Source organism: Castanea sativa, chromosome 9 (genome assembly GCF_040712315.1).
Source record: "Castanea sativa cultivar Marrone di Chiusa Pesio chromosome 9, ASM4071231v1".
NCBI lineage: Eukaryota > Viridiplantae > Streptophyta > Magnoliopsida > Fagales > Fagaceae > Castanea > Castanea sativa.
This window is the reverse complement of record NC_134021.1, coordinates 17,129,606-17,154,688: the sequence shown is the minus strand read 5'-3', so window position 1 is coordinate 17,154,688 and position 25,083 is coordinate 17,129,606. Positions and strand designations below refer to the sequence as shown.

The following is a 25,083-nucleotide window of genomic DNA, read 5'->3' as shown; positions in this document are numbered from 1 at the left end:
TAAAAAGTAATTTTCCCTAAGAACACCACTGTCATGCCACCGTCATGCTAGCATATATAATGGATAATTCCCAAGTTCTTTACTCCATATCTCTAGTATTGTTGATTAGGTACAGTGAGATTAAGTGAATGTGAAACATTAAAGTTGGGGTAGAGTAAATATATCATTCAGGCGAATGACAACATTGACAAGCATGATTATTAATTTTGTCTAATCAAGCAGAGAAAAGCTGGAAATATTTTTCTCGGTCTTGTCTTGTTCTCATGGGTTCTAGTTCTTCAAGCTAGTCTGAATTATGTATCATGACCTCACCGATTATGACCATCAACTGTATTTTACATGAATTTGTGCCCTAGTTAATATTGGAGTTGTTTTAATAGTTGACAACATTTGTCACGCTTTGGGGATGGATAAAGTGATAGACATCTAGCTCCAGACAAACTTTACTATTAGCATTCAATCACTCCTTCGGATAATTTTGCATTAATTGAATATCCGTTTGGGAAGCGTGTTTTGTTTTTTAGCGGTACTTTTTTTTAGTGGATCTTGTGTACTGTTCAGAAGAAATTCAAACTACTTTTTTAAAAAGAAAAACAACTTTAAAACTGGCTTTCACGGTATTATTCATATATTTAAAAATTATTTTGTTATAGTGTTTTCAATTTTCAGTAATAAATAGTATTCAAACAGACCCTAAGTCTCTTCCCTTTCAAATTTGAGTGTTGCTTCGCAACAAGTCTACATATACAATAAAATGTCACTCTCTTTGTATAAATTGACGGCCTCATCACACTTGACTTCCCCATAGAACACAAAGAAAAGAAAAAAAAAAAGTTTATAAAATTTTGTGGCTTTCGACTTATTAGTTATTTCGTAGACGATACGTAAATTTAATCAAAGAGTTTGGGTCAATTTTTTTGGTATAGGAGATCATGGAGTCTACACTAGGCTTTGTTGTATTGTGGAAAATTAATACAATTTGGCTTTGTTGTACAAGTGTCTTATGCCTGAGACATTACACTCAGAAAGAAAATGAGAGAGAGAGAGAGAGAGAGAGAGAGAGAGAGAGAGTAGACCTAATAAGAGGAAAAGAAAACAATTGCAACTGTATATCACTATAGCTCCATCAAAACAATCAAGTGTATCATGATTCATGCATGAGACATAACACTCAAAAAGAAAATGAGAAAGAGAGAAGGAGAGAGACTAGACCTAATAAGAGGAAAATAAAACAATCACAAGTCTCACACTTTATAAGGGTTAGAAGGCTGTGACCAATGGGGTTCACCAGATAAGGAACCATAAGTTATAGGTAAAATCATAAGTCTATCATTCATAATACATAACACTCAAAAGAAAATGAGAGAGCAGAGAGGAAAAACATTATGAGTGTCTCACACTTTTTAAGAATTACAACTTAGAAGGGTTTAACAAAATGGGGTTCACCGGAGTAATAAAAATTAGCTATATATATGATAGAAAAAATTATGTTTACATGGTAGTAATTTTTTTTTTCTTTTTCTTTTTTGAGAGGGGAGGGTGTTTTTGGTATTCTTCCAATAAAGCAAGCTATACAAAAAATTTTGCAAACATGTAACCCAATTGGTTAGCACTTTTTGATTTTTTTCATTTAAAATGTCGTGTTTAAATTATTGTTTTCTTAACCACACGAATTATAAATAAAAATAAATAAATAAATAAAACAAAGCCAATTGTGACTTGGAGTGAAATGTGAAACACAAAGAGCCCCCACCAGAAAGTGTTTGCCCATCAAAAGTTTGCAAGTGGTCCTTCTAAGGTTTCAAATAATTGAATCGTTATGGGAAACCAAATTATATCTGTGACTATATAGGCCCACGGCTCATAGAATAGAAGTTAGCATGTTTATATAACAAACAACCTAGCTGGAGTATAGGATATTTGGCTTTTTGAACTAACATTTCAAACTAGGATGTTGATTGGTCGCATTGTGTGAGATTCACATTTCTATAATCAACAAAGCAAGTGCATTGCCATTCGATTAGGTGCTTTCACCTTAAAAAAAAAAAAGAAAATAAAAAAAGAGTGACGCACATGAGTCATTAGTGGTCCAGCTTTTCCCAAAATATGTTTGAATTTTGGACTGTGACTCTAAGATCAAATTCATGATAATGATCATCATTTCGATTTTGGGTTCAAATTTGACTTTGAGATTAATGGTAGAAACTTAACTTTGTCCTATGTTCAATTTCAATGGTCTATTAATACCATCCCAACTCTCCCCCGAGAACAATATCTTACGGAATAACTTTGTAGAGTCACTTTCTCATAAGATGTGAGATGGGATCACATATCTGTGGATTTTACATGTTGTGACAAGATAATGATCTCATGTATCGACATGACAATACCTCCTCTCCCATCTCTCACACTCTCTAAACAAATAAAGAGAAGAAAAAAAAAAGTTGATAGACCTTTAAGAGCATAGCCAATTGCACGCTTTGATTGCCTCTAAACAAATAAAGAGAAAAAGAAATTGATAGTCCTTTAAGAGCATAGCCAATTGCATGCTTTGATTGCACAATTAGTATGAGTGGCTAAATTTGCCATCAATAAATCCTCAATTGGGGTTTGTCATTACCCTACGAATTATCTCAAATTTTCCACTATAAATGTATACAACATCAAATCATTTAAAAAAAAATTAAAATTAAAATTAAAATATTTAATATAATAAATTATTAAGTAGATCTATTTTAACCGAAATTAATCCTTGTCGGAAGAGGTCCAACATTTGAAGAAAAAAAAAAAAAAAAAAAACTAAACAGTACATCCAGCATGGTGGGCTAAGCCAATCTCTGTGCCCACTTCTTGGGACGAGTAAAGCTGGGCTGAGCTCAAGTCTATAAGTCCATAAGTTCTGAGTCTTCTGACCACAAATTTGAATTAATTGCCTCTGATGGTGGACCATAACTATTTTAACAATATCACTGGACGCAGCATAAAAAGGCAATAGCTTGCGGTTTGGACCTAGTAATTGGACTCACCCAGGTTGGTAATGCTCCTTTAAGCTTAAAATTTTGGGCTAAGCTTAGTAAGATTTGGGCTGAGATTTTTGTGGTTTTGGTTGACCTTTTGGACAGTTTTTGGGTTACAGCACGAGCAAATTCTTATCATTCTAGAGTGTTACAGAGAAAGTTTTGGATCCAATTTTGCCTTTACTATAGTAGGATGGCAAACAACAGAGGTGACTTAACATTGGACCGGTCCAACTTTAGATAGGAATCTGTGATACTAAATAAACAGACACAAATAATCCGGTTTTAATCTCACCTACACTAAAACCAATTAGTATCTTAATTTGATAATTAAAAATAATCATCATGGGATGGAAAACTTAAGTTAGGAATAATATAAATTATGTAAATTGCTTAATTTTCTTTCTAGCTGTATTGAGTGTTGATAGAAGATAAATTTTTAGTAGTAATGGCAATGAATTGGTGTAGTGGGTCACATTTGAGACCGAAAAAGTATTTATAAATTGTCAAACTGTAAGCTTTGCCTCTTTGCCTCTAAACCAATTGGTTATAAGGGAGACACACATTCTCGCAACTCAAACCCATTACCTTGATTTTAATACCACTTGTCAAATCATGGGTTGCGCTACTTTGCCCCTACCCAATTGGAGATAAAAGAGACACTTAAATTTTTTATGGAATTCGAGATTGCACCTGTGAGCCTATTTTTAGAGTAGTTGCAGGGAGATGAATTGTGCCCCCAAAAATAACCAAACCCTCTATTTATCCTACATATTACCCTATTAATTTTTTGAAATTCCATTCCATTGGTTTATTTGCAAACCCTAAACCCGTTTATATAACTATGCATTGGGTTGAACAAGTCGGTTTAACCCAAAATTGACCTATAAAGTGCATAATCTAACTAGTTTAGTTACCTAAGGTATAAAACCTAATGAGATCACCACTTCTCTTGGTAATGGACTTAATAAGTTTAAAATTCTAAATCCAAACTCTTCTAAAACCCTTTTAAAATTTTCAAAGTCTTACTATCAAAGTTGGGTTGGGTTGAAAACTCCACTAAACCTAACCCATTGTTATTCATGATTTTGAGATATAAATGAAACAAAGCTACCCATTGCAATGAAAACACCTATTAAATAGATCTTATCGTTTAATGAGTATTATTTCATAAAAAGTTGAAATAATTTCATAATTTTCATTAATTAAGAGGTTAAAACCAAATGATCTTATGGAATTTTTATCTCAAAAAATTTATTTATAAAATTCCAATTTATGAGATTCACTTATAATAATGGCACATTACCATTAAATCAAGATATCAATAATACATTTTCATTAAGATAAGTGACCGGAATTTACCCAAAAAAATTTACTCAAAATAGAAACTTAGCGGAAAAGAAAAGAAAAGAAAATTCACCAAAACCGTCAAAAGCAATCACGCGCTTTTAACTTTCGTCTCTCTCTCTCTCTCTTACTCCATTTTATACATTTTAAGTCTACAAACTCATTTTTGCTTCTATAAAACTGAACTGACCGGAAGGGAAAGTCAAGTCTGTGAAGGTTTCACGAAACGATGTCGGATCAAATAGCCAAAGGAGAAGAATTCGAGAAAAAAGCGGAGAAGAAGATCAAAGGCTGGGGTTTATTCGGTTCCAAATACGAAGACGCTGCTGAGTTGTACGAAAAATCCGCCAATTCCTTCAAGCTCGCCAAATCTTGTACCTCTCTCTCACTTATATCAACTATTTATTTAGGATTAAATCCTCTATGATGGAATGATTTAGTTTTTTTGGTGTTTATTGAAGTAAAAAATGGAATTAGATTTTACTGTTAATGATAGATGTAAATTTGGAATGCCAATAGTATATTTAATAATTAATACTAATGTTTTGTCTATTCCAGGGGATAGAGCTGGATCAGTTTTCATTAAATTGGCCAATTGTCATTTGAAGGTAAAGTCATATAGATTTGTAATATTTAATGAGAGCTATGAAATGGAATGAATATTTTCCTAGTGATTTGTTGGTATCTATATGCTATTTTGTAGGCCGATAGCAAGCATGAAGCCGCCACTGCTTACGCAAGCGCTGCAAGTTGCTACAAGAAAACATCCAACAAAGGTGCATTTTGTGTTCTTTTTCATGATAATTTGATTATTTATATTTGGATGAACACTAGTTGAAGTTTCTGCGGCTGATTGTTTCGTTAGATATGCCCAACATTTCGTTAGGATTTACATACATGGTTGCCAAGTTTTGATCAGGGTAACATTACTTTCGTATAGGCCTACTATTGACATCATTTTTGTTACGTGCCATATTACCAATTGTGGAAATATTTTGTGTCACTAGATTTATTGATCCCACTTGTAGGATGGTATTTTTTTTGCGCGATATATTTCCTTTTGTTGTAGAACTTGAGAGAGTTTGGAGGGTTTATAGTATTAACTAAATTAGCTTTTGTTCCCCTTGTATGAAATCAGATGCGATTCTTGGTTGTGATAATTCAAAGGTGTAATGAAGTAAACAATATGCTCCATAGGTTTTCTATTGGTTCTCAAGCTAACTTCCTTTTAAACTAGGAAGCATGGACACTTCATTTGGGGTGCCGTATTTGTGCCGTACCTTTGTCATAACGGTGTTCTATTTGCCGTGTCATGTTATAATTTTTTCGAAAATTGCCCGTGTCACCGTATCGTGCTCATACCTGTGTCCATGCATCCTAGATTTTACTTGTGTTGAACGGTGGTGGGATTATCAAACCTGACCTTACTCATATCTGTAACGATTTTAGATATTGATGGATATGTCAAAAATATTAATTAAGCTGAATCAGATGTGTGAGCTTTTTGTTGTGCTTTAGCACTTTTGCCAGATGCAGTTTTGTTCAAGTTTCAGGGAAACTCTAACTTTAATGTAATAAGTCACATTTTACATATTAACATAAGACAACTCACTCTTTAGGTCCATAATGACTGTTTTGAAAATCAGCCTAAATTTTTGTGTGTATTGGGTGTTCTGCAGATGCTATATCATGCTTAGACCAAGCAGTGAATATTTTCATGGATATTGGTAGACACAACATGGCTGCGAAACATTGCAAGGTACAATTTGCAATAATGTCGTTTACTTGATTTAATGTTTAAATATACTGTCCCTTGAATTCTTTAGTAGCTTCTCCCAACTCTGATTCAATCTTTCATCTTGTGCATATTTTCCTATGCCTCTTCATCTTTAGTGCTGTTAATGTGTATTGTTGCGTGAACATGCATCCATGTATGGTTTAGGTTCTGATGAGATTTTATACCATGTCTACTTCAGGAAATTGGTGATTTATATGAGCCTGAACACAACATTGAGAAGGCTATTGTATATTTTGAACGGGCTGCTGAATTGTTTGAACATGCAGAAGCTACAACTTCTGCAAACCAGTGCAAGCAGAAAGTTGCAGAATTTTCTGCTCAACTTGAACAGTGAGTGGCCTATGCTAATGTTATGGATATTTGTAATAAAAGTGATGGTTTTTCATCATAATATATAGATGCATTCCGGCTGTAGGAACAAGGAAGGCTTTGCTTTTCCTTTTGGTTGGAAAGATCTCATCTCAATGCATTGCACTTTTTATTCAGTCATGAATTACTTGGCATTGCATTCCAAAGCAGATTGAATGGAGCTTTTCTAATAATGGTACCATTATATGAATCATATAATTGAGGAATAGACTGAAGTCTTCTTTGTTTCTACAGATATCAGAAGGCAATTGTGATATATGAAGAGATAGCACGACAGTCAATCAACAATAACTTACTGAAGTATGGAGTAAGAGGACATCTTCTCAATGCTGGCCTCTGCCAACTTTGTAGAGGTGATATTGTTGCAATTACCAATGCATTGGAGCGATATCAGGTTTATCTTTTGTTTCTCTGTTTAATTTTCCTTTTTCCCACTGTGTTAGCTTATGACCTTATTATTTATATCTTTAGAAGTATTCAATCAATTGTGCAGGACTTGGATCCAACGTTCTCCAGAACTCGGGAATACAAATTTTTAGCTGTAAGTGGTGTCTTTTTATGCAAGTCAAATGTTTTGTCCCTACAATTATTAATATAAACAATTATTACCTTGAGATGTTGTATTTGGTTCATAATTGCAGATCATAGTTTCTTTTTAATACCATAGTGTTTGCTGAACCAAAGTGCTGTTCACATGTCAGGATGTGGCTGCCACAGTTGATGAGGAAGATATTGTTAAGTTCACTAATGTCGTCAGGGAATTTGACAGCATGACCCCGCTGGTACATCTTTTCTGCCTTCAAAATCTGAATTCCTTGGCTTGTCTTTTATCTGGATTCTAAAGTGTGTTTTAGAAATCCTCTGCACCCTGCATTTATTTGAGTTTCTTTAAGTTCTTTCTTTTATGACCTTATTAAATTTCTTGGGGGAAATTCTCTTCAATGTTAATATGTGGTTGCAGGTGTTGATTATTTTCTGCTTTTAGGTTATTGTTTTCATGTAAGATGATATCCTGTTGTTTAGATGAACTCACATTAGACCTTTAGTTACTGAACCTTGATTAGGTGCGTAGGATTTCTATATGGAATGCTACATTTGTGAATGTTTGTAGTCTGAATTGTCTCTGACTCTGATATTCTGTTCTGTAGGATCCTTGGAAGACTACCCTTCTGTTGAGAGTGAAGGAATCTCTGAAGTCCAAAGAACTAGAGGAGGAGGATCTGACCTAAATTGATTTTGCATCAATGTCTTACTCCTATGGAATATATTGCCATTGGCTTGTATATATCAATAGCATTGTTGTCAGCCATAATCATAGTCCATTCATTTTTTATCATGCCGCACCTGTATTCGTATTGGTGTAGGCTTTGCATTGCGATTGTATTCAAATTTGATCAGGCTATGTTGCCTTTTTCTATTTAGACAATGCTTGAGTGTGACATGGCAGCATTAATGTTCTCGACGTTCTAGTCGTGGATCTTTTTGCTGCCTATCGCAGTCCATTCTCTTCTTACTTGGCCGTGAATGTTGTTGAATGACATATTGACAATATCAGTTATGACTTTTAAGAATGCACTAGATATAGCCAAGAGTCTTATATCTCAAGTAGCACATTTTGGTGTTTCCAACGACTATATTTAAGATTCAAATCTTCTCTTTCTTCTTTGTAACTTTAAAAAGAGGGGTGAAAAATGCAAATTGTACCCTCTAAGTTTGATTGAAATTCATTTGAGTCTTCTAGATTTACTTTTGTTTAATTAAATTCTCTAAGTTTAAAATTTATTGTTGCATGAGACTTTGGAACTTTGCATTACATGAGAAATTATAGCACAGGGAATTCTGGTTATATGGACTTAAATTGGATATGAGTAAAGCCTATGATAGGGTTGAATGGTTGTACTTGAAGAAATTGATGAAAAAGATGGGGTTTTGTGAGGCTTGGGTGAAGCTAATGATGGGATGCATATCCACAGCCACTTATTCAATTTTGATAAATGGGGAGCCACATGGAATTTTGTGTCAACTAGAGAGCTTCGCCAAGGGGAACCTCTTTCCTCAAATTTTTTCTACTATGCACTGAGGGCTTTCATGGCTTGTTGAAAAAAGCCAAAGATTTGGGAGAAATTAGAGGAGTTTCCATTTCCCGTAATGGTCATAAACTAACCCATCTCCTTTTTGCAGATGACAATCTTATTTTTTGCAGGGCACAAGATAATGATTGTCAAAAGTTGTTGGAGATATTGGATACTTATGAAAGAGCATTCGGGCAGCAAATAAACCGGGATAAAACCACCCTATTCTTCAGCAAGTCCACATCACAAGATATGCAAGAATCAATTAAGCAAGCTCTAGGGGTTCCGATGTTCTAACAATATGAGAAGTACTTGGGGCTGCCATCTTTTATTGGAAGGAAGAAAAATGAGAGCTTTGACAATATAAAACAAAGGGTATGAAAAAAGCTACAAGGATGGAAAGGGAAACTGCTATCACAAGTGGGAAGAGAAGTTTTAATCAAGGCAGTGGCTCAAGCACTTCCTACTTATACAGTGTCATGTTTTAAATTGTCAATTGGATTATGTCATGAAATTGAGGCTCTCATCAAAAAAAAAAAAATTTGGGGTTAGAGGGGGGAGGACCGAAAGGTCCATTGGATTAAATGGAAGGAGCTTTGCAAACCCAAGACACAAGGTGGAATGGGATTTAAGGATTTAGCAAGGTTCAATAATGCATTATTGGCTAAACAAACTTGGTGACTTCTACATGACAAAACATCATTATTTTTTATGGTGTTTAAGGCAAATTTTTTTCCAAACAGCACAATCATGGAGGCAGCCAACCCCAGCTCAGCTTCATATGCTTGGCGCAGTATACTTAGAGGCAGAAAAGTCATTAAAAGAGGAGCGATATGGAAGATAGGTGATGGTCAGTCTGTGGACATATGGGAGGATAGCTGGTTGCCTAGAAAACACTCTTCAATGGTGTTATCCCCTCAGCCTGAAGCACTAATAGGTGTCAAAGTGAGTTCACTGATAGACCCGGTGCAGAAGCAATGGAAAATTGAGGTAATGGAGAACATGTTGCTCAATTTTGAAGTAGAGACCATAAAAACAATACTCCTGTGTCGCACAAATCAGCCAGATGTGCTCACATGGCCCTATAATCCAAAAGGGGAATATACTGTCAAATCCGGGTATCAATTTCTGCAAAGGGAGTTTTAGAATGCACAACCTGGACAATCTGATTTTTCAGGTCTAAAACCATTGTGGCAAGCCATTTGGAACCTTCCTGTGCCTAACAAAGTCAAGAATTTGGTTTGGAGAGCAGCTAAGAATTCTCTGCCTTCAAAGGAGAACTTAGTTCGTCGCAAGATTATTCAGGATGATTGCTGTGATTTGTGCCGAGAACACAAGGAAGATGTGAAGCATGCTTTATATAGTTATCCGAAGCTAGAAGAATTCTGGAAAAAAAAATGCCACAATGGAGCCATGATAATTTAAAAAGAGCGGTGTCTTTTATTGATCTCTTGGGGATTGTTTTTGCAGAAAATAGAGAGCCTGCCTTGTTTGCTATGGTGGTTTGGGCTTTATGGACTCGTAGGAACAACCTTAGGCTGGGAAAAAAGGCTGGACATATGGATCATCTGTAGCAGCAAGCAAAGGAACAATTGAGTGACTACTTACACCACAACACAGCTCGGACAGAACTTGTGGGACGTCCACCAACAAGCTGGCAACCACTTGGTCCTTCCCAGTACAAAGTAAATGTGGATGGAGCCCTTTTTGTTGCAGGCAATACAGCGGGTCTGGGGGTGGTGATTAGGAACGAGCACGAACAGGTCATGGCATCTCTCTCTGAACGTGTTCCCCTGCCCTCAATGGTGATGAAGGTTGAGGCGTTGGCAGCATGGAGGGGACTTGAACTGGCTGTGGAGACGGGATTCAGAAACATTGTTTTGGAGAGCAATTCTCAAGTCCTCATCACAGCACTCCAAGAAAACTCTTATTCATTATCATGCTTTGGTCATTTAGTCAAGGACATTAACTTTATTGCCTCATATTTGTCATCGATAAATTATACTCATGTTAGAAGGCAATGTAATGCTCTAGCTCACTCTCTAGCAAGGCAAGTTAAGTTTGTTTCTCAATCTCAAGTCTGGATGAAAAATGTACCGCCAGATAGCTCATTTGTATTACATGCCGACTTGTTTGGCCTCCTTTAATAAAAAGCATTAGAGTTGATTCTCCAAAAAAAAAAGTTTAAAATATATTTAATTCATGTTTTTGACTTTTTATCCAATTCAGTTAAAAGTTGTGGTTAAGTGTGCAACTAACTAATGAAAAAAGATTTTCTTAAAAGAAAATTTTCTTTCATAAAAAATCTATAAAAATTTTTATTGTTTTTTTTTTTATTGTGAGAAAAATATTTTTAAGGGCAATATTTTTAATGAAATTGGATAAAATATCTAAACTCAAATAAAATAAATCTAAAACTTAAGAACTCAAGTAAAATTAGAAAACTGATATGAATTTCAAATAAACTCAATAATTAAAATTAGAAAACCCTATGAATGTCAAATAAACTTAAAAGGGTGCAATTTTTAACCAAAAAACAAACAAGAAATCACTACATATGGGCATAATGAGTTGTAAATTGCACCAAATTTGCCAAGACATCAATTGAAACAACTCAATATTCCTCTTTTTCCTTCCCACAAAATGCGCCAAATATAATCGGAGGCCTTCTATTGAAACACGAGTAATGCTAGAGGTATAAATTTTTTACAAAAGATTTTATAAATTATTTATGTGGTGAATAGTTATTGGTAAATGAAAAAATAAGGTTAAAAATAAGTCTAAATAAAAACTAATAAAAAATTGACTCTATCAACCATTTGTAACAATACTTTAAAATAATTTGTGAATATAACATTAAAATCCTTTGAGCCGTTCATGCTTTTAAGGCTGGGAGTACGTAAAGACGAATATAAAAAAAAAAACGCATAATTATCCACTATGAGTAGTTAAATAGTATTTGTTTTAAAAAATCATTTCATTTACATCCATGGCGAAAAGACAAACGCCGAAGGCCAATTAGAAAGAAACACTTTCAGTTTTTCACCAACCAGAAATTGGCAACTACTCTGCCGTTTAAAACAGTTTTTTAAAAACATGGAAGACAATCAGCAAACTCCATCACCACTTACTCTCACTCACTCCACTGTATATTCACATTCTCCATTATTTCTCTAACTAATCACTCACTCACTCTCAGTGTCTCTCGCTATTTCTTTCTCCAATGGCTTCGTCGATCACTTACGCTTCCAACCTCGCCTTGCTCCGTAAGAACCACCATAATGACGCCGTTGTTTCAGCTTCTTCACCGAACGCTTTCTTTGCTGCTCCTCTGAATTTCGTGCGATTGAGCAACAACTACAGAATTAGATGCTGTTCGCGGAGCGTTGGAGTTCCACGCGCCTCCCCGGAGGTTGTGGATGACCGGATCGCGGAGAAGGAAGAGCAAGCGGTGGAGAAACGTAGAGTTCTTAGAATCGGTATTGTTTGCGGTGGTCCCTCGGCGGAGCGTGGAATTTCGCTCAACTCTGCGAGATCGGTTCTCGATAATATTCAGGTTCCTTTTCTTTCTTTTTCTTTTTTTGGGCTTAATCATATATTTGTTTATATTCCTTTTGTTTCCCAATAAATTAGCCGAGAAAGAGGAAAAGGAAACTAACAACTGCTTAAATAGGCCGATTAAGCGAAATTTTCTGAATAGCTAATTTTCCCGCTCATTTCTGTTGGATTTTGAATCTAGCTTAACTCTGCGAGATCGTTTCTCAATCATATACAGCAGGGACGGAGCCAGGACTTTGCTGCTATTTGTGCGTGGCGGCTCCGAGCTTTGAGTCTACTAGGGATTTTTGTTTAAAATTTTTTAAATGGCTAAGTAGTTTGTTCCGGTAAAATAGATTGATTTAACTTAATTTTTTTAATTTTATTATTAGTAATTTTTGTTGTTGAGCTAGTTTTTTTGAGTTTGTATATTTTATTTTAAATTTAATCTATTAATTTTTTATGTACTTTAAAAGGTGAAAAATGCTAAAATTTCAAAAGTTTTTCAAATTGCTAATATGATGAGTAGTTATTGATACATAAAAAGTAATATAAGGGTACAAACTAATAAGAATTTGCTACCTCAATAGTTTGTATAAATATTGTAAAAAAGTTTTTGGCTATAAGATTTCTCTCAAAAGAATTGATGGCATTATTAAGGGGTCAAAGTGCAATTTTATTGAACAAAATTGCTAAAATTAGTACCTATTAATATAATAATATTTTTTTTAAAAAATTTATGGGGGCCATTGCCCCTAGTCCAATAACAGCTCCGCCCATGATATACAGGTTCCGTTGCTTTGTATATTTTGTTGATATTTCGTTTGGTTCCCGAGATAATTAGCTGAGAAAGAGAGGGAAAAGGAACTTAACGTTTATTCACGTTTCTATTTGAACTAGCAACTACTTAATTAGCTAGGCTGAGAAAGTGAAAATTTCAGAATGGTTATTTTTTCCCGCTCATTTCTGTTGGTTTTGGAAGCCAAACGGAGCGTTAGTCTTCTTGTTGACTTTTTTTTGCAGCATACAGTGCTAATTATATTGGTTTTCTTTAATGTTTGATTGGATGTGCTTGTTTTCATTTTGCATCAGGGAGAGGATTTTCATGTTAGCTGCTATTACCTTGATTACAATCTCAATGCGTACGCAATATCCTCAGCCCAGGTTTGTGCGATGTTCATGTTTGTTTAGAATTATGGTTGCTATTGGGCTTTAAATTGTTCACTAAGTTAGAATAAATTGAATTCAAATATTGATTATTGCAAAAAGTTTGTATGATCAAACATAGAAACTCTTAATCACCATGAGAGAGATTGGCTAAAGTCATAAACCTGTTGAGTTTTTGGAAAAATGGAACATGTGAGGGAGATATAAGCTAGGGGACCTTTTGGTTATTTTTTATCATGTTATGTTAGTAATCGTCTAATCGATGAATATTTCACTCGGTGTATTTTATCTTTTGAGCTTTAAGGAGTTTGCAGAAGTATTTGTTCATCTGAATTTCTTATTTTGGTTGCAACTCAACTTGCTAATATGTATTTTATTGCCTTGAATATGCATATGAGATGAAAACAAATTTACCATGCTTATGCAAAATCGTTCTATATCACATTTACAGGTATACTCAAACACTCCCGCCGATTTTGATTTTAAACTTGAAAGGTAAGATTGCCTTTCAAATTATGGTTTATGTAATTGAATATGTTAAGATGGCTAATTGCCTTGGTTTTGCAGCCTTGCCCAAGGTTTCCAGTCTGTGTCTGAATTTGCAGAACATCTTACTACATCAGTAGACATAGTGTTCCCAGTTATACATGGCAGATATGGTGAAGATGGTGGCATTCAGGTGTTGTATATTATGGCCCTTTGCATCTCAAAACACAAGCACACACAGATATCAGTAGTATTTTTTTTCTCAATGTAAGTAATATTTCTATATATGATGGAATTTTCAGGAGCTCTTAGAAGAATACAATATTCCATTTGTTGGCACAGGATCAAATGAGTGTCGTCAAGCATTTGACAAGGTAAAGCCTTTTGATTTTGTTAAAAATAATTTAGTCCATATATAAGGTTCCAGAATTGGTTCATGTGTTCTTAATACTCCATATTTAGAGGACCTTAAAGAATCTATCTTCATTGAGGGAGTCAATTCTAACATGACATGTTGGACACTTAATTGGAAGACTTCATCTGGAATCTCTATATATTATACACCATCTCAAAGCATGATGATGTCATTTGGCCAGCATTAGCATTAGACAGGTTTATTGTGACATTCGACCCCAAGGTTACACTTGCAAGCTACATGTGATAGAAACAAGTTATAAGGTAGCTTCATTGTTAATTTGGGTGAAGGCAAATGTCCTGTGATTAGGCTGAACATACAAAATTTTTTATTCTCATGTTTGCAAACTTTATAAGGATGCAAGTGTAATGTAGGAATTTACATTAGTTACAGTATGTAACCTTAACTGTCAGTGTAGATCCGCTTTCCTAATTGCAGATGGAGCCTCAGATGCATAAAGTCTAGCAAAATAATCATTCACTTTGTATAAAAATATCTTCGTATCCCTTTAGTATACCCTTCAATGTTACTTATGTCAGAATTGTCTATTTCTTTATTAAGGGGGGAAAAAAACTAACCATCTGTCTCATTGAATAATTGGCAGTATGATGCCTCCTTGGAGCTCTGCAAACAGGGTTTCATAACAGTGCCTAATTTTTTAGTGCAGGTATTTATTCACTGAGTTATATCTGTTGATAATTAATCACAATATAATATGCTTTCATGTGTATGTTTTTTTGATGATTTATGTTTAGCACGGTTAACGGTATCTTACTACCTATAGTGGCAATTAAGAGTAGCTTTTGGATGATAAATAGAATTATATGGAATATATTTAACATAAAATAAATAAAAAAGGTCATACTTATACCTAATGCACGAAGCTTTCAAATTTATGGGGTCTGTGAGAGGTGACGGTAGGCAGCTTTACCCCCTTCGCCCCCCCTTTTTTTTTTCTTTTTTTTTTTGGAGAAGCTAATTCCTGAACCCAAACCCGCAACTTGTCACTTTAGGTGGAAGGCACTTGCCATCACACCAAGGCTACAACCTCTAATACATTGTACAAGAGCTTCTCTTAAAACTGTAAGCTCCCAAGAAGTAGGAAAATTATTTTCAATAGGAATAAGTTATTAAGTTTTTTTTCTATTTTGGATTTTGGAATTGTTGCAGCCCTTATAACTATTGGGTGGTAAAAGCTCCTTAGTGCTAGTTACTTTTAATTGTTCTTTTGAGATTTGAAGCATTCAATTGGTTCTTGTTTTATAGTCAGTCGAATTTGAAAACTCTTTTGTTTTTCTTACTTTTGGAATGACAATTAGGGAAATGAAGGGAATATATCTGAACTATCAAAGTGGTTTTCTAGAAATCAGCTGGACCCTTACTCAGGGAAAGTTGTGGTAAAGCTCATACTTTCATGTTGTCTTTGGAAGCTTGTGACATGTTTAAATATTAAAGTTCTTTCTTGTTCCATTTTCAGGTAAAACCAGCAAGAGCTGGATCAAGCATTGGTGTTAAGGTTGCATATGGTGTGCTTGATTCTTTAACAAAGGCTGATGAAATTATTTCAGAGGTATGCTGGTTTTCTTGAGATTTGACTGTGAGGCTTGATCAAAAGTTTGCCAATTTAATTGAAAATGTGCTAAAATTGACATGGAAATGACATTTTCTTTTTTGAAAATTCAAGGGAAAACATGTCAATTGAAGCATCTGCATAGAAATGAATTGAAAGTTTTCAATTACGAAGTCTTTTTTTTTTTTTTTTTCAAAATGTGGCTTCAAACTTTTGGGCTTTAAAACCCTCCTCACAATACATTTTATCTTTTAAATATTTTTTCTTTGCAATCTTTGATAGGGAATTGATGACAAAGTCCTTATTGAAATATTTCTTGAAGGAGGGAGTGAGTTTACAGCCATTGTCCTGGATGTGGGGTCTGGTTTGGATAGCCATCCTGTTGTGCTATTGCCAACTGAGGTATGAGCTTTTTCAATGTCTATTTTCCTCAGATTAATTTTCCTTATCATTTAAGCCAATGAGATCCAGCTCAAATGGTACCTCTCCTTGTAAAAGCATGGTGGAAGGTGAGGTCTCAGGTTCAAGGCCTATCAAGTGCACATGTAATTTACCGATTAAAAAAAAAAGTTGCTTATCATTTTATGATTTTAATAATCATACAAGCACCAAATATTATGTATATTGCAAAGGCTTATTCCAAATACTTACTATAAGGGAGAGGGCTTTATGAATCCTTTTTTTCATGATTAATAGAAAAATTGAATCTAGTTAAACACTATAGTACCAGTAATCAGATGTACTAATAGCTGGGAACTACACTTCATGGAGTGGGAGTCACTAGTTTGTATCTCCCCTTGATGCCAAAACTCACTTGTATGTACTACTTAGCCATAAATTGTTCACTGAACACACTAATGCTATCCCTTAGAGCTCTGCAGTCCAAAATTAAAGTATATATATGCTTGATTTTATCTCTAAGAAAATTTAGAAGAACAGTCCCTTTCCTATATTTATAGTGATTGTAATACATCAAGGTTAAGTGATCTTTTATATTAGTATATTAGAAGGACATTGGCTTCATTTCATCCTCCAGTTAAATTTCTGAAGGGTTAACACATGTAGTTTGAGAATTGGGGGTTTTGGACATTGATTTTTAGATAAATTGCACTGCCTATGCATATAAAAATAATTCATGGAATAAGTGAACTCACTGTGGAAACTATTATTACTTTTTATTAGGTTATTTTTAATCATTTCCAAATGAATTCTATAAATTTAGAGCTGTGTTTAAATGACCAGGTCAAGCTTCAATTCCATGGCAGTGTTGATATAACAGAAAAGGATGCAATTTTTAATTACCGAAGAAAGTATCTTCCAACACAGCAGGTACAGGTGTACAGAAGTACCACATTTTGATTAATTGTTGTAAATACATGTATACATAATGCGCAGACGCATCTGTGCGTATTTGAAGGATTTATGCCAATGATTATTTCTTACGTTACAGTGTGTATTGAGGTAATACTTTCTGTCCTTTTGTGCCCTCATTTATCTTGTACTACACAGGTAGTTTATCACACTCCACCTCGATTTCCCATAGATGTAATTGAAACTATTCGTGAAGGTGCGTCTTTGTTATTCCAAAGGCTTGGTCTGCGTGATTTTGCTCGAATTGATGGATGGTTTCTGCCTAATTCTGTTCATATGTCGTCATCTTCTGAGAGCAAATTTGGAAGGACTGAATTGGGTAACATTATATTTACTGATATTAACCTGGTAAGTCAAGTCTCTGATTTCCTTGCTGGTTTTGTTATCAGTATTGATTCTTGTTAGGTGTTCCATATTGATCTTCGTTGTACATATCAGATCAGTGGAATGGAACAGACCAGCTTTTTATTTCAGCAATCTTCAAAGGTAGTCCTGAATCTACTTATATGAAGTAATGAAATAGGAATTTTCTAAATGATTTCAGTGATAGGTCATAAAATGTTTTGATGCACGGTCAGAACAACATCCTAATGTTTTTTCCTTTTGTTAATCTAAATTTAGAAGCTAACTTGTGCATTATAATGCATCTTTTGCAATGTTGCTATGGCAATATCAAGTTTTATGCCTCTATGTGGATGCCCTTGTGAAAGGGGCTTTTGTTGTTACCCCATCATTTAAATCTAAAGCTGCATATGCCAGAACATGTAATGCTAATCATTTAAATTTGTGCATTTTTTATCCTTTCAATCAGTATATTAGCACTCTTTTGTATGCTGCTACATAACTTGAAAATACCACCTCCAATGTCCAGGTTGGATTTTCTCATTCCAACATTCTCCGGACCATTATTTACCGTGCTTGCTTGCGGTTTCCCAATCTTGCATCATTCAGTAGTGGATCAAGTCATTTGCCTAGAAGATCAAAATCTGCCCAGATTAGCGAAGCATTTTCCATCAATGAAAGCACCCGCAAAGTTTTTGTCATTTTTGGAGGGGACACATCAGAGCGGCAAGTATCTCTTATGAGTGGAACAAATGTCTGGCTCAATTTGCAAGCTTTTGATGATGTAAGTATTCAGATATGGGGAGATTTTGGTATGTGAAGTATTCCAATTTACTTATGGTTTGATGGCGCTATTGCTGAAGCATGAATTACTTGAGAGATTGTCCTATTTAAATGTTTTTTAAACCCTTAATAGATGATAAATCTGTAAGTATGTAAGATGTCAAGGTTTGATTTAAGGTTTAGGAAGTTAGTGTTAGGGTTTGTAAAAGGATTTGGGAGTTGATGGAATGATTGGGAAATTGAGGGCTCACAACTTCGGTTGTACTGGCTGGAAAATAAGTTAACTACTAGCATCACAATAGCAGGTCCCTAGAAATCAATTCGAGTGAAAGAAAGCATCTCACTTTGAAGGATTTGAGAGGAACTCAAAATTAGCAGTCAAAATTTTTATTAAAACAATGATACTAAAATCCCCATACAAAGCTTATTTAAGCTTCTTAAAATACCCTCACTTAATCTTGACCCTTGAAATAAACTAATTTAAGCATAACGTTGTTATGGAATGAAACATAAGTAAAAGACCATAAAACCCCTAGTAATTAGTCCCACAAAATATTAAAATTCTAAATTTCAACAGTGTGAACATTGTTGCTACAGTGTTGTGAACAGAGAATTCAGCAAACAACTTGAATTCAACTCCAATGCAGGACCCACACCAGAATCATCCCACCAAATCAAAGCTTGGGATTGATAAATATGATGTTTCTTGTAACCCTTATAATTCCATCAGTAAGCATTGATTTGACATTTGTATAATTTTTTGTTCTCATTCAAATCTTTTTTACATTCACTTCAATTTGAATCTATACATCTGGTATAGGCACAAAATCTCAAAGATGGTTCAGTGTTTGTAAGAGAGGAATATTTCATTATTTTATGATTCTGCATGAGAGAAATTTCTGCAGGCTAGTCTATAAATTGCCTTGAAATTATTTTTGGTTATTTGTTAATGACCAAGAAAATTTGCTTCTAGAGTTCTATATCGTATTTAAAAGTTGTCATTTCTAGTCTAAGTGCTTTCCAGATGTGATGTATAATCTGAGTTGGCAATTTTGGTGGCTACAGCTTGAAGTAACTCCATGTTTGCTTGCCCCCACAAGTGAATTTGTCTCTGGTGTGGATTCAAACAATAAGGAATCTGATGTGAGCTCCAGAACAGTTTGGTCTTTACCGTAAGTGTTGGTATTTTGTTCCTCTCTCTCTCTCTCTCTCTCCAGAAGAAAGGAAAATGGTCAGTGTAGATCACATATAGCAGTCCATAAGTTGCAGTATATTTCATTGCATTTTATTTGTTTGCAAATAATGTGTTTATAAAGTATTGTATACCTATAAAAAAAAAGGTATTGTATACCTAAGTTGCCTTCAATTATAATAGCATGTTCCTCTGCATGGTTTACCTGCTTCTCCCAAAATGATTTTTGCAATATCTTCTACAAAGATTTGATGAAACCTACAAAAGCATTCTATTAAAGTTATGCAGTCTTTTGGAGGAATATTAATGTATATAATTTTCAGTTAAAACAAGTAGTGTCATAAATGTTTAACATTGATAGAGCATGTCAGAGATAGATACTGATGACTCTTGCATCACCAAGCTTTTGTAATTTTTAAAGCATGCAGTCTCTTGCTTTTTTGTACTGTTTTTATACACAATTCAAAGCTTTAAATCTGTTTACATGTCTACAGTTATTCTCTTGTGCTAAGACACACAACAGAGGAAGTGATTGCTGCGTGCATGGAGGCAATTGAGCCAGCTCGGGCTGCAATGACATCTCAGTTACGTAACAAAGTGATAGACAATCTCATGGAAGGTTTGACAAACCACAGTTGGTTTACAGGGTTTGATATTGCTGATGAACCACCTAGGAGATTTTCCTTGGAGCAATGGATCAAGCTAGCCAAGGAAGTTCAGGCAACTGTTTTTATTGCAGGTTTTGCTTTTCAGTCATGTATTTTCTAGTGATTGAAGATTTTTACCTCTAATTTTTTGCATGTATGGATTTGATATTGGATATTTTTTCTCTTTTAAATCAGCATTTATATTATTCTGAATTTGGTCCTCATGTGGACTGTACCTCATGCATCTTTTCATTAATAGAAATTTATTGATGAACCCTTGCAAGATTTTTCTTACTTCTGCTTTTCTAGAGATAATTATATGGGAAACATATATGTCTCACCTACTAGCTATCATTGCATGTCTCACCCACTAGCTATCATGCGTTCTGGTATAAGATGTAAAAATTCAGCCTTTATGAGGTTTATCTATTATTATTTGTAGTGCATGGAGGCATTGGTGAAGATGGTACACTTCAATCTTTGTTGGAAGCTGAAAGGGTTCCTTATACAGGTTTTTTTTTTTTTTTTAATCAACTGTTGCTTTATACTAATTCTACTGGTATCAATTTCTCATTTTCTTTTCTGTTTCCCTTTTTCTCTTTCCTATTGAAGGCCCCGGAGTGATTTCTTCAAAGACTTGTATGGACAAAGTTGCAACGTCTGTTGCTCTTAACCATGTATAACAACTAATCTTTTTTGTGCTGATATTATTATCATTCCTCAGCATGGCTTGTATGTTTTCCTCCATAAGCACACATTAAATCTCTCAATTTGTACAGCTTGCAACCTTGGGAGTTCTTACTATAAATAAAGATGTGTGGAGAAAAGAGGATCTAATTAAGATGCCCATTCTAGGCATATGGCATGATTTGACGTCAAAGCTTCAGTGTGAAACATTATGCATTAAACCAGCAAGAGACGGATGCTCAACTGGGGTTGCACGATTATGGTAGGTTTATGCCCCTTGTCTATTGCACTGTTAATGTGGTACTGATGATAGGAATGTTGGCAAGCATGTTACCTGTTCAAGTCAGTTCTTAAATACCTATGCAATATTGGCATAAATTTTCAACCATATGTTGCTAAATTTTTTGCTCATGCAGCTGTGCCAAGGACCTTGAAGTGTACGTGAAAGCATTGGATGACTGCCTTCTAAGGATTCCTTCTAATAGTTTGTCAAAGGTATATATACTGATTCTTGTGAATTTTTTTCCCACATGTTCTTTTTTCTTCATGGATTTTCATACAGGTAGAAACTGTTTCAAATATCTGTCTTAAATTATGGCATGTAACCATATTGTTACCTAAGGCCCTATTCATTTTGTTTGATCAACAATTTTGCACACTTGCTTACCTAAGGCCCTATGCCAAGAGCCTTGTAGCTCAGTAGCATATTCTGCTCTCCTTTATTAGGAGAGCTAGGGTTCAAATCCCCTCTCCCCTATTGTACTATTGCATTAAAAAAAAAAAAAAAAACTTGCTTGCAAATCCTTTCCAAGGAAATGGAAAAGTGGAAGGAAGCATGTTCCTGGAGCATGTAAGACGGCTTAAGTGACAGGTTCCTGTCCTAGAAGTGCATGTTCTGTGCAATATAAAAGTCTATTATCTTTTATTCTTTGACACCCTAGCTATCTTAAAAGTCATTCATGTCATCACTATGTCATTTACGGTTATTAAAATTATAGAGTTTCTTGTTTGTTATTCCTCTCCATTTAAGTGATGGGATTTAGTTACATTTCTAACTGAAATGTGTTTGCAACTCTTCAAATTCAATTGACATATAAAGTTATTGTAAGTTTACATAAATCATCATTGAGCTTTGTACATGCAGCAAATGAAATTCCACTATCATCATCTGAATTTTTGTACACTATGCCTTTCGTTTTTATTAATATACAGGCACATGGAATGATTGAGATGCCAAACCCTCCTCCAGATCAATTAATCTTTGAGCCTTTTATTGAGACTGATGAGATAATTGTTTCATCCAAATCCATGAATGAACATGGACACCACCTTATGTGGAAAGGACGTAGTAGATGGGTGGAAATAACAGTTGGTGTCATTGGAAAACGTGGATCAATGCACTCATTGAGTCCTAGTATTACTGTCAAGGAAACTGGTGATATCTTATCTCTTGAGGAGAAATTCCAAGGTATATCTTTGCCTGTAGTTATTCATTATTGCACAGATTAAAACCCAGAAGCACATCACTGCTCCTGTTTTCTTCAAGTGTATTGCTTCCATGTTGTTTATAATAAATTTATGGCAGTGCTGCCTTCATGCTATATCACTTTTGAGCAAAGGTTTGAGGTAATGAGCTCTAACTCAAAAGGCACCTCTTCCCTTTGTAAGGACAAAGTAGAGGGTGAGGTCATGGGTTCAAGATCCATTAAGTGTGTGTTTGAAGCATATAAATGTTAAGATTAGTCCTATTTAAGGGATTTGACCAAATTACACAATGGATGAAGTGTCTCTTCTCTGTGTAATTAATACTGCTCCAATTGGAAATTCAGTGGCAGTGCCCCAAGCCAGATTAAGAGAAGGATAGTGGATATGGACGATGTTTTATTAATCTGTAGTGAATATTTTATTTTTTGTTTCTATGAATGGCACTTTTGTGCCTTACGAAGATATTACTCGCTTGACAGGTGGGACTGGCATCAATCTGACTCCACCCCCGTTATCAATTATCAGGTTTGTTAAGAACCTATCCATAAGGCATGCATTTGTTCAGGTCAATAATGGCACCAGATTGTTGGTTGAGTTTAGCACTTTTAGATATTGTATAATTTTTTGAAGGGAATGTACTTTCTATGGTTCTAATATGTCTGTTTTATTGATGTATGGTCTCTATACAGGGTGGATTGTAGAACCATAAATGAGCTAAGCCGTATTAAAATATTGTTCATTTATATCTAACATGAGCCGAGCTTGAGTGCATTTCCAAACTGGATTGCATATTTAGATTTGGTTCATTTCCTTTTCAAACAAACTCGAGTTTATTAACAACTAGTTCCTTGATTTATTATTCTCCTATACGTAGTAGTACACACAATGACTAAAAGTTTTTACACTTCACAACTTTATGCTTAAAATTAATAATTAAATTATAGTTGGAATTATACTATTGAGTTAATTAGATAGAATGATTTTCATTTGTGAACTTACAAAAATTAGATTCACCACTCTTGTATTATTATAATTATATATAATTGTTACTACAGAATTTTTTATTTATATTATCAATAAATCACAAATAATAATTTGATATCTTATGAACTTCTATACAAACTTACACAATCTAATCTTAAGGCTATATAATTATATTTTTACACATGTATACGTATAAACATATAATATTATATTTATTAAAATTGAGGCTCATTCTCACAAGCTTGTTTATGAACACATTATTATGTTTGAGCTTTGCTAGTAGTTGAGTCTAAAGTTGGACTTGATTCTGTCTCATTTGCTAAATAAATGAACATAAAGCTTTTTCTGGAGTTGAGTCCAAATAACTTGGTTCATTTAAAGCCTTACTGCGCTGTGAACACTTGCCCTATGATTATGATTGTGTTTGATCTGCCTTTATCCTTTCTTTGTTTTATGTATTAAATTTTATATTTGATTTTTCTGCATTTTTTGTTACAAGGAATGATCAATGCAGGGTTAGGAACCCTTAACTAGTTTATGTTTCACTGGTAGCAGAGTTCTGTCAAATTGTATTGGTTCTAATAATTCATACTGTGTCATACCCTACTTATTTACTCTCTTCCATTACTCTTTGTAATTATTTGGAACTACATTATTGTTCTTTTATTTTTTTTCTTGAATCAGTAAGGAAGCCTTGGAAAGATGTAAAGAATATATTGAACTGATTGCAAACACATTGCAACTGGAAGGATTTTCACGGATTGATGCATTTGTTAATGTAGATAGCGGAGAGGTATGTTGATTTCCTAGTGCCACAGGACATGCTTTCCCCATTTCCCTTTGCTATATTGCAGGCAAGATTTTAGTATGAATCATTGAATTCTTGGGGCTCCATGTGCATTTCCAAAATAAATTGTGCCTTTCTATGATCATGAGTAAATAATGCAACACCTGATTGATTTTTGTACACAACTGAACTTTTTAATTACTCGATCAACATCCACCTTTTGCAGGTTTTGATCATAGAGGTTAATACAGTGCCTGGAATGACACCTTCCACTGTTCTAATTCATCAGGTAAATCTCTCTCTCTCTCTAGGGAAATATCCACATCAACATGCCTTCACTATGCTGTGTCTTAACAGTATCTTCTATTATAAGTTCTAACTACTTAGATCTGTGAACATCTCAGGCACTATCAGAGCAGCCACCCATGTATCCTCACCAGTTCTTCCGAATGCTACTTGATTTGGCATCAGAGAGATCCACCTGAAACTCTCCTTTGATAGTTTCTACTACTTAGATCTGTGAACATCTCAGGCACTATCAGAGCAGCCACCCGGGTATCCTCACCAGTTCTTCCGAATGCTATTTGATTTGGCATCAGAGAGATCCACCAGAAACTCACCTTTGATAGTGTATCCTTTGTTTTCTTCAGAAACTTTTTCTTTGTAATTGAGCGTGTAATAAATAAGAAAATTAGCCTCCGTAAAATATTCTGTTCCCCCTCCATGGCGAATAAATACTTTATTTGAAATCGAAGTGAGAAGATATACTTCCCTTGCTAACAATACAACATGAATCTCCACTCGAGCATTTTCAAACTATACCCAAGCATGGCTAAAATTCTCTTGCTTAACATGCATAGATGGACATAATTTATTTATTTATTTATTTATTTCTTAGTAAGCGATGATATGGCCTCATCCTTGCTGGGGAATGTGTCACAGTTTGAATACTGGAACTATCTATTGTAAGAAGAGAAGCAAACAAAGTTGCTCACATGCTGGCAAGACATTAGACATGCCCAGCACG

The 25,083-nt window shown here is 34.7% G+C and overlaps 2 protein-coding genes across 3 annotated transcripts; both read left to right on the top strand.

The window, feature by feature from the left end:
• Positions 1-4,462: 4,462 nt before the first annotated feature.
• Positions 4,463-8,180, top strand: LOC142610883 (alpha-soluble NSF attachment protein-like). 2 transcript variants are annotated; one of them, XR_012839896.1, is made up of 9 exons: positions 4,463-4,738; positions 4,923-4,972; positions 5,068-5,140; positions 6,044-6,123; positions 6,341-6,492; positions 6,766-6,925; positions 7,025-7,072; positions 7,173-7,313; positions 7,680-8,180. XR_012839896.1 is itself a non-coding variant. In XM_075782853.1 (9 exons), exons 1-9 carry the CDS (start codon positions 4,594-4,596, stop codon positions 7,758-7,760), a joined length of 870 nt encoding a protein of 289 aa, XP_075638968.1. In that variant the 5' UTR covers positions 4,463-4,593; the 3' UTR covers positions 7,761-8,180. The 2 variants fall into 2 exon arrangements, 1 of the variants encoding a protein (XP_075638968.1); XM_075782853.1 differs by having other exon boundaries at positions 7,233-7,313.
• A 3,497-nt stretch (positions 8,181-11,677) lies between these two features.
• Positions 11,678-24,875, top strand: LOC142611130 (uncharacterized). The gene is made up of 24 exons (XM_075783169.1): positions 11,678-12,159; positions 13,233-13,304; positions 13,759-13,802; positions 13,875-13,986; positions 14,096-14,167; positions 14,813-14,875; positions 15,528-15,605; positions 15,686-15,778; positions 16,061-16,180; positions 17,021-17,107; positions 17,288-17,497; positions 17,588-17,635; positions 18,021-18,275; positions 19,340-19,446; positions 19,961-20,205; positions 20,556-20,624; positions 20,726-20,790; positions 20,893-21,062; positions 21,217-21,295; positions 22,013-22,268; positions 22,765-22,810; positions 23,954-24,062; positions 24,283-24,345; positions 24,461-24,875. Exons 1-24 carry the CDS (start codon positions 11,827-11,829, stop codon positions 24,539-24,541), a joined length of 2,877 nt encoding a protein of 958 aa, XP_075639284.1. The 5' UTR covers positions 11,678-11,826; the 3' UTR covers positions 24,542-24,875.
• Positions 24,876-25,083: the final 208 nt, after the last annotated feature.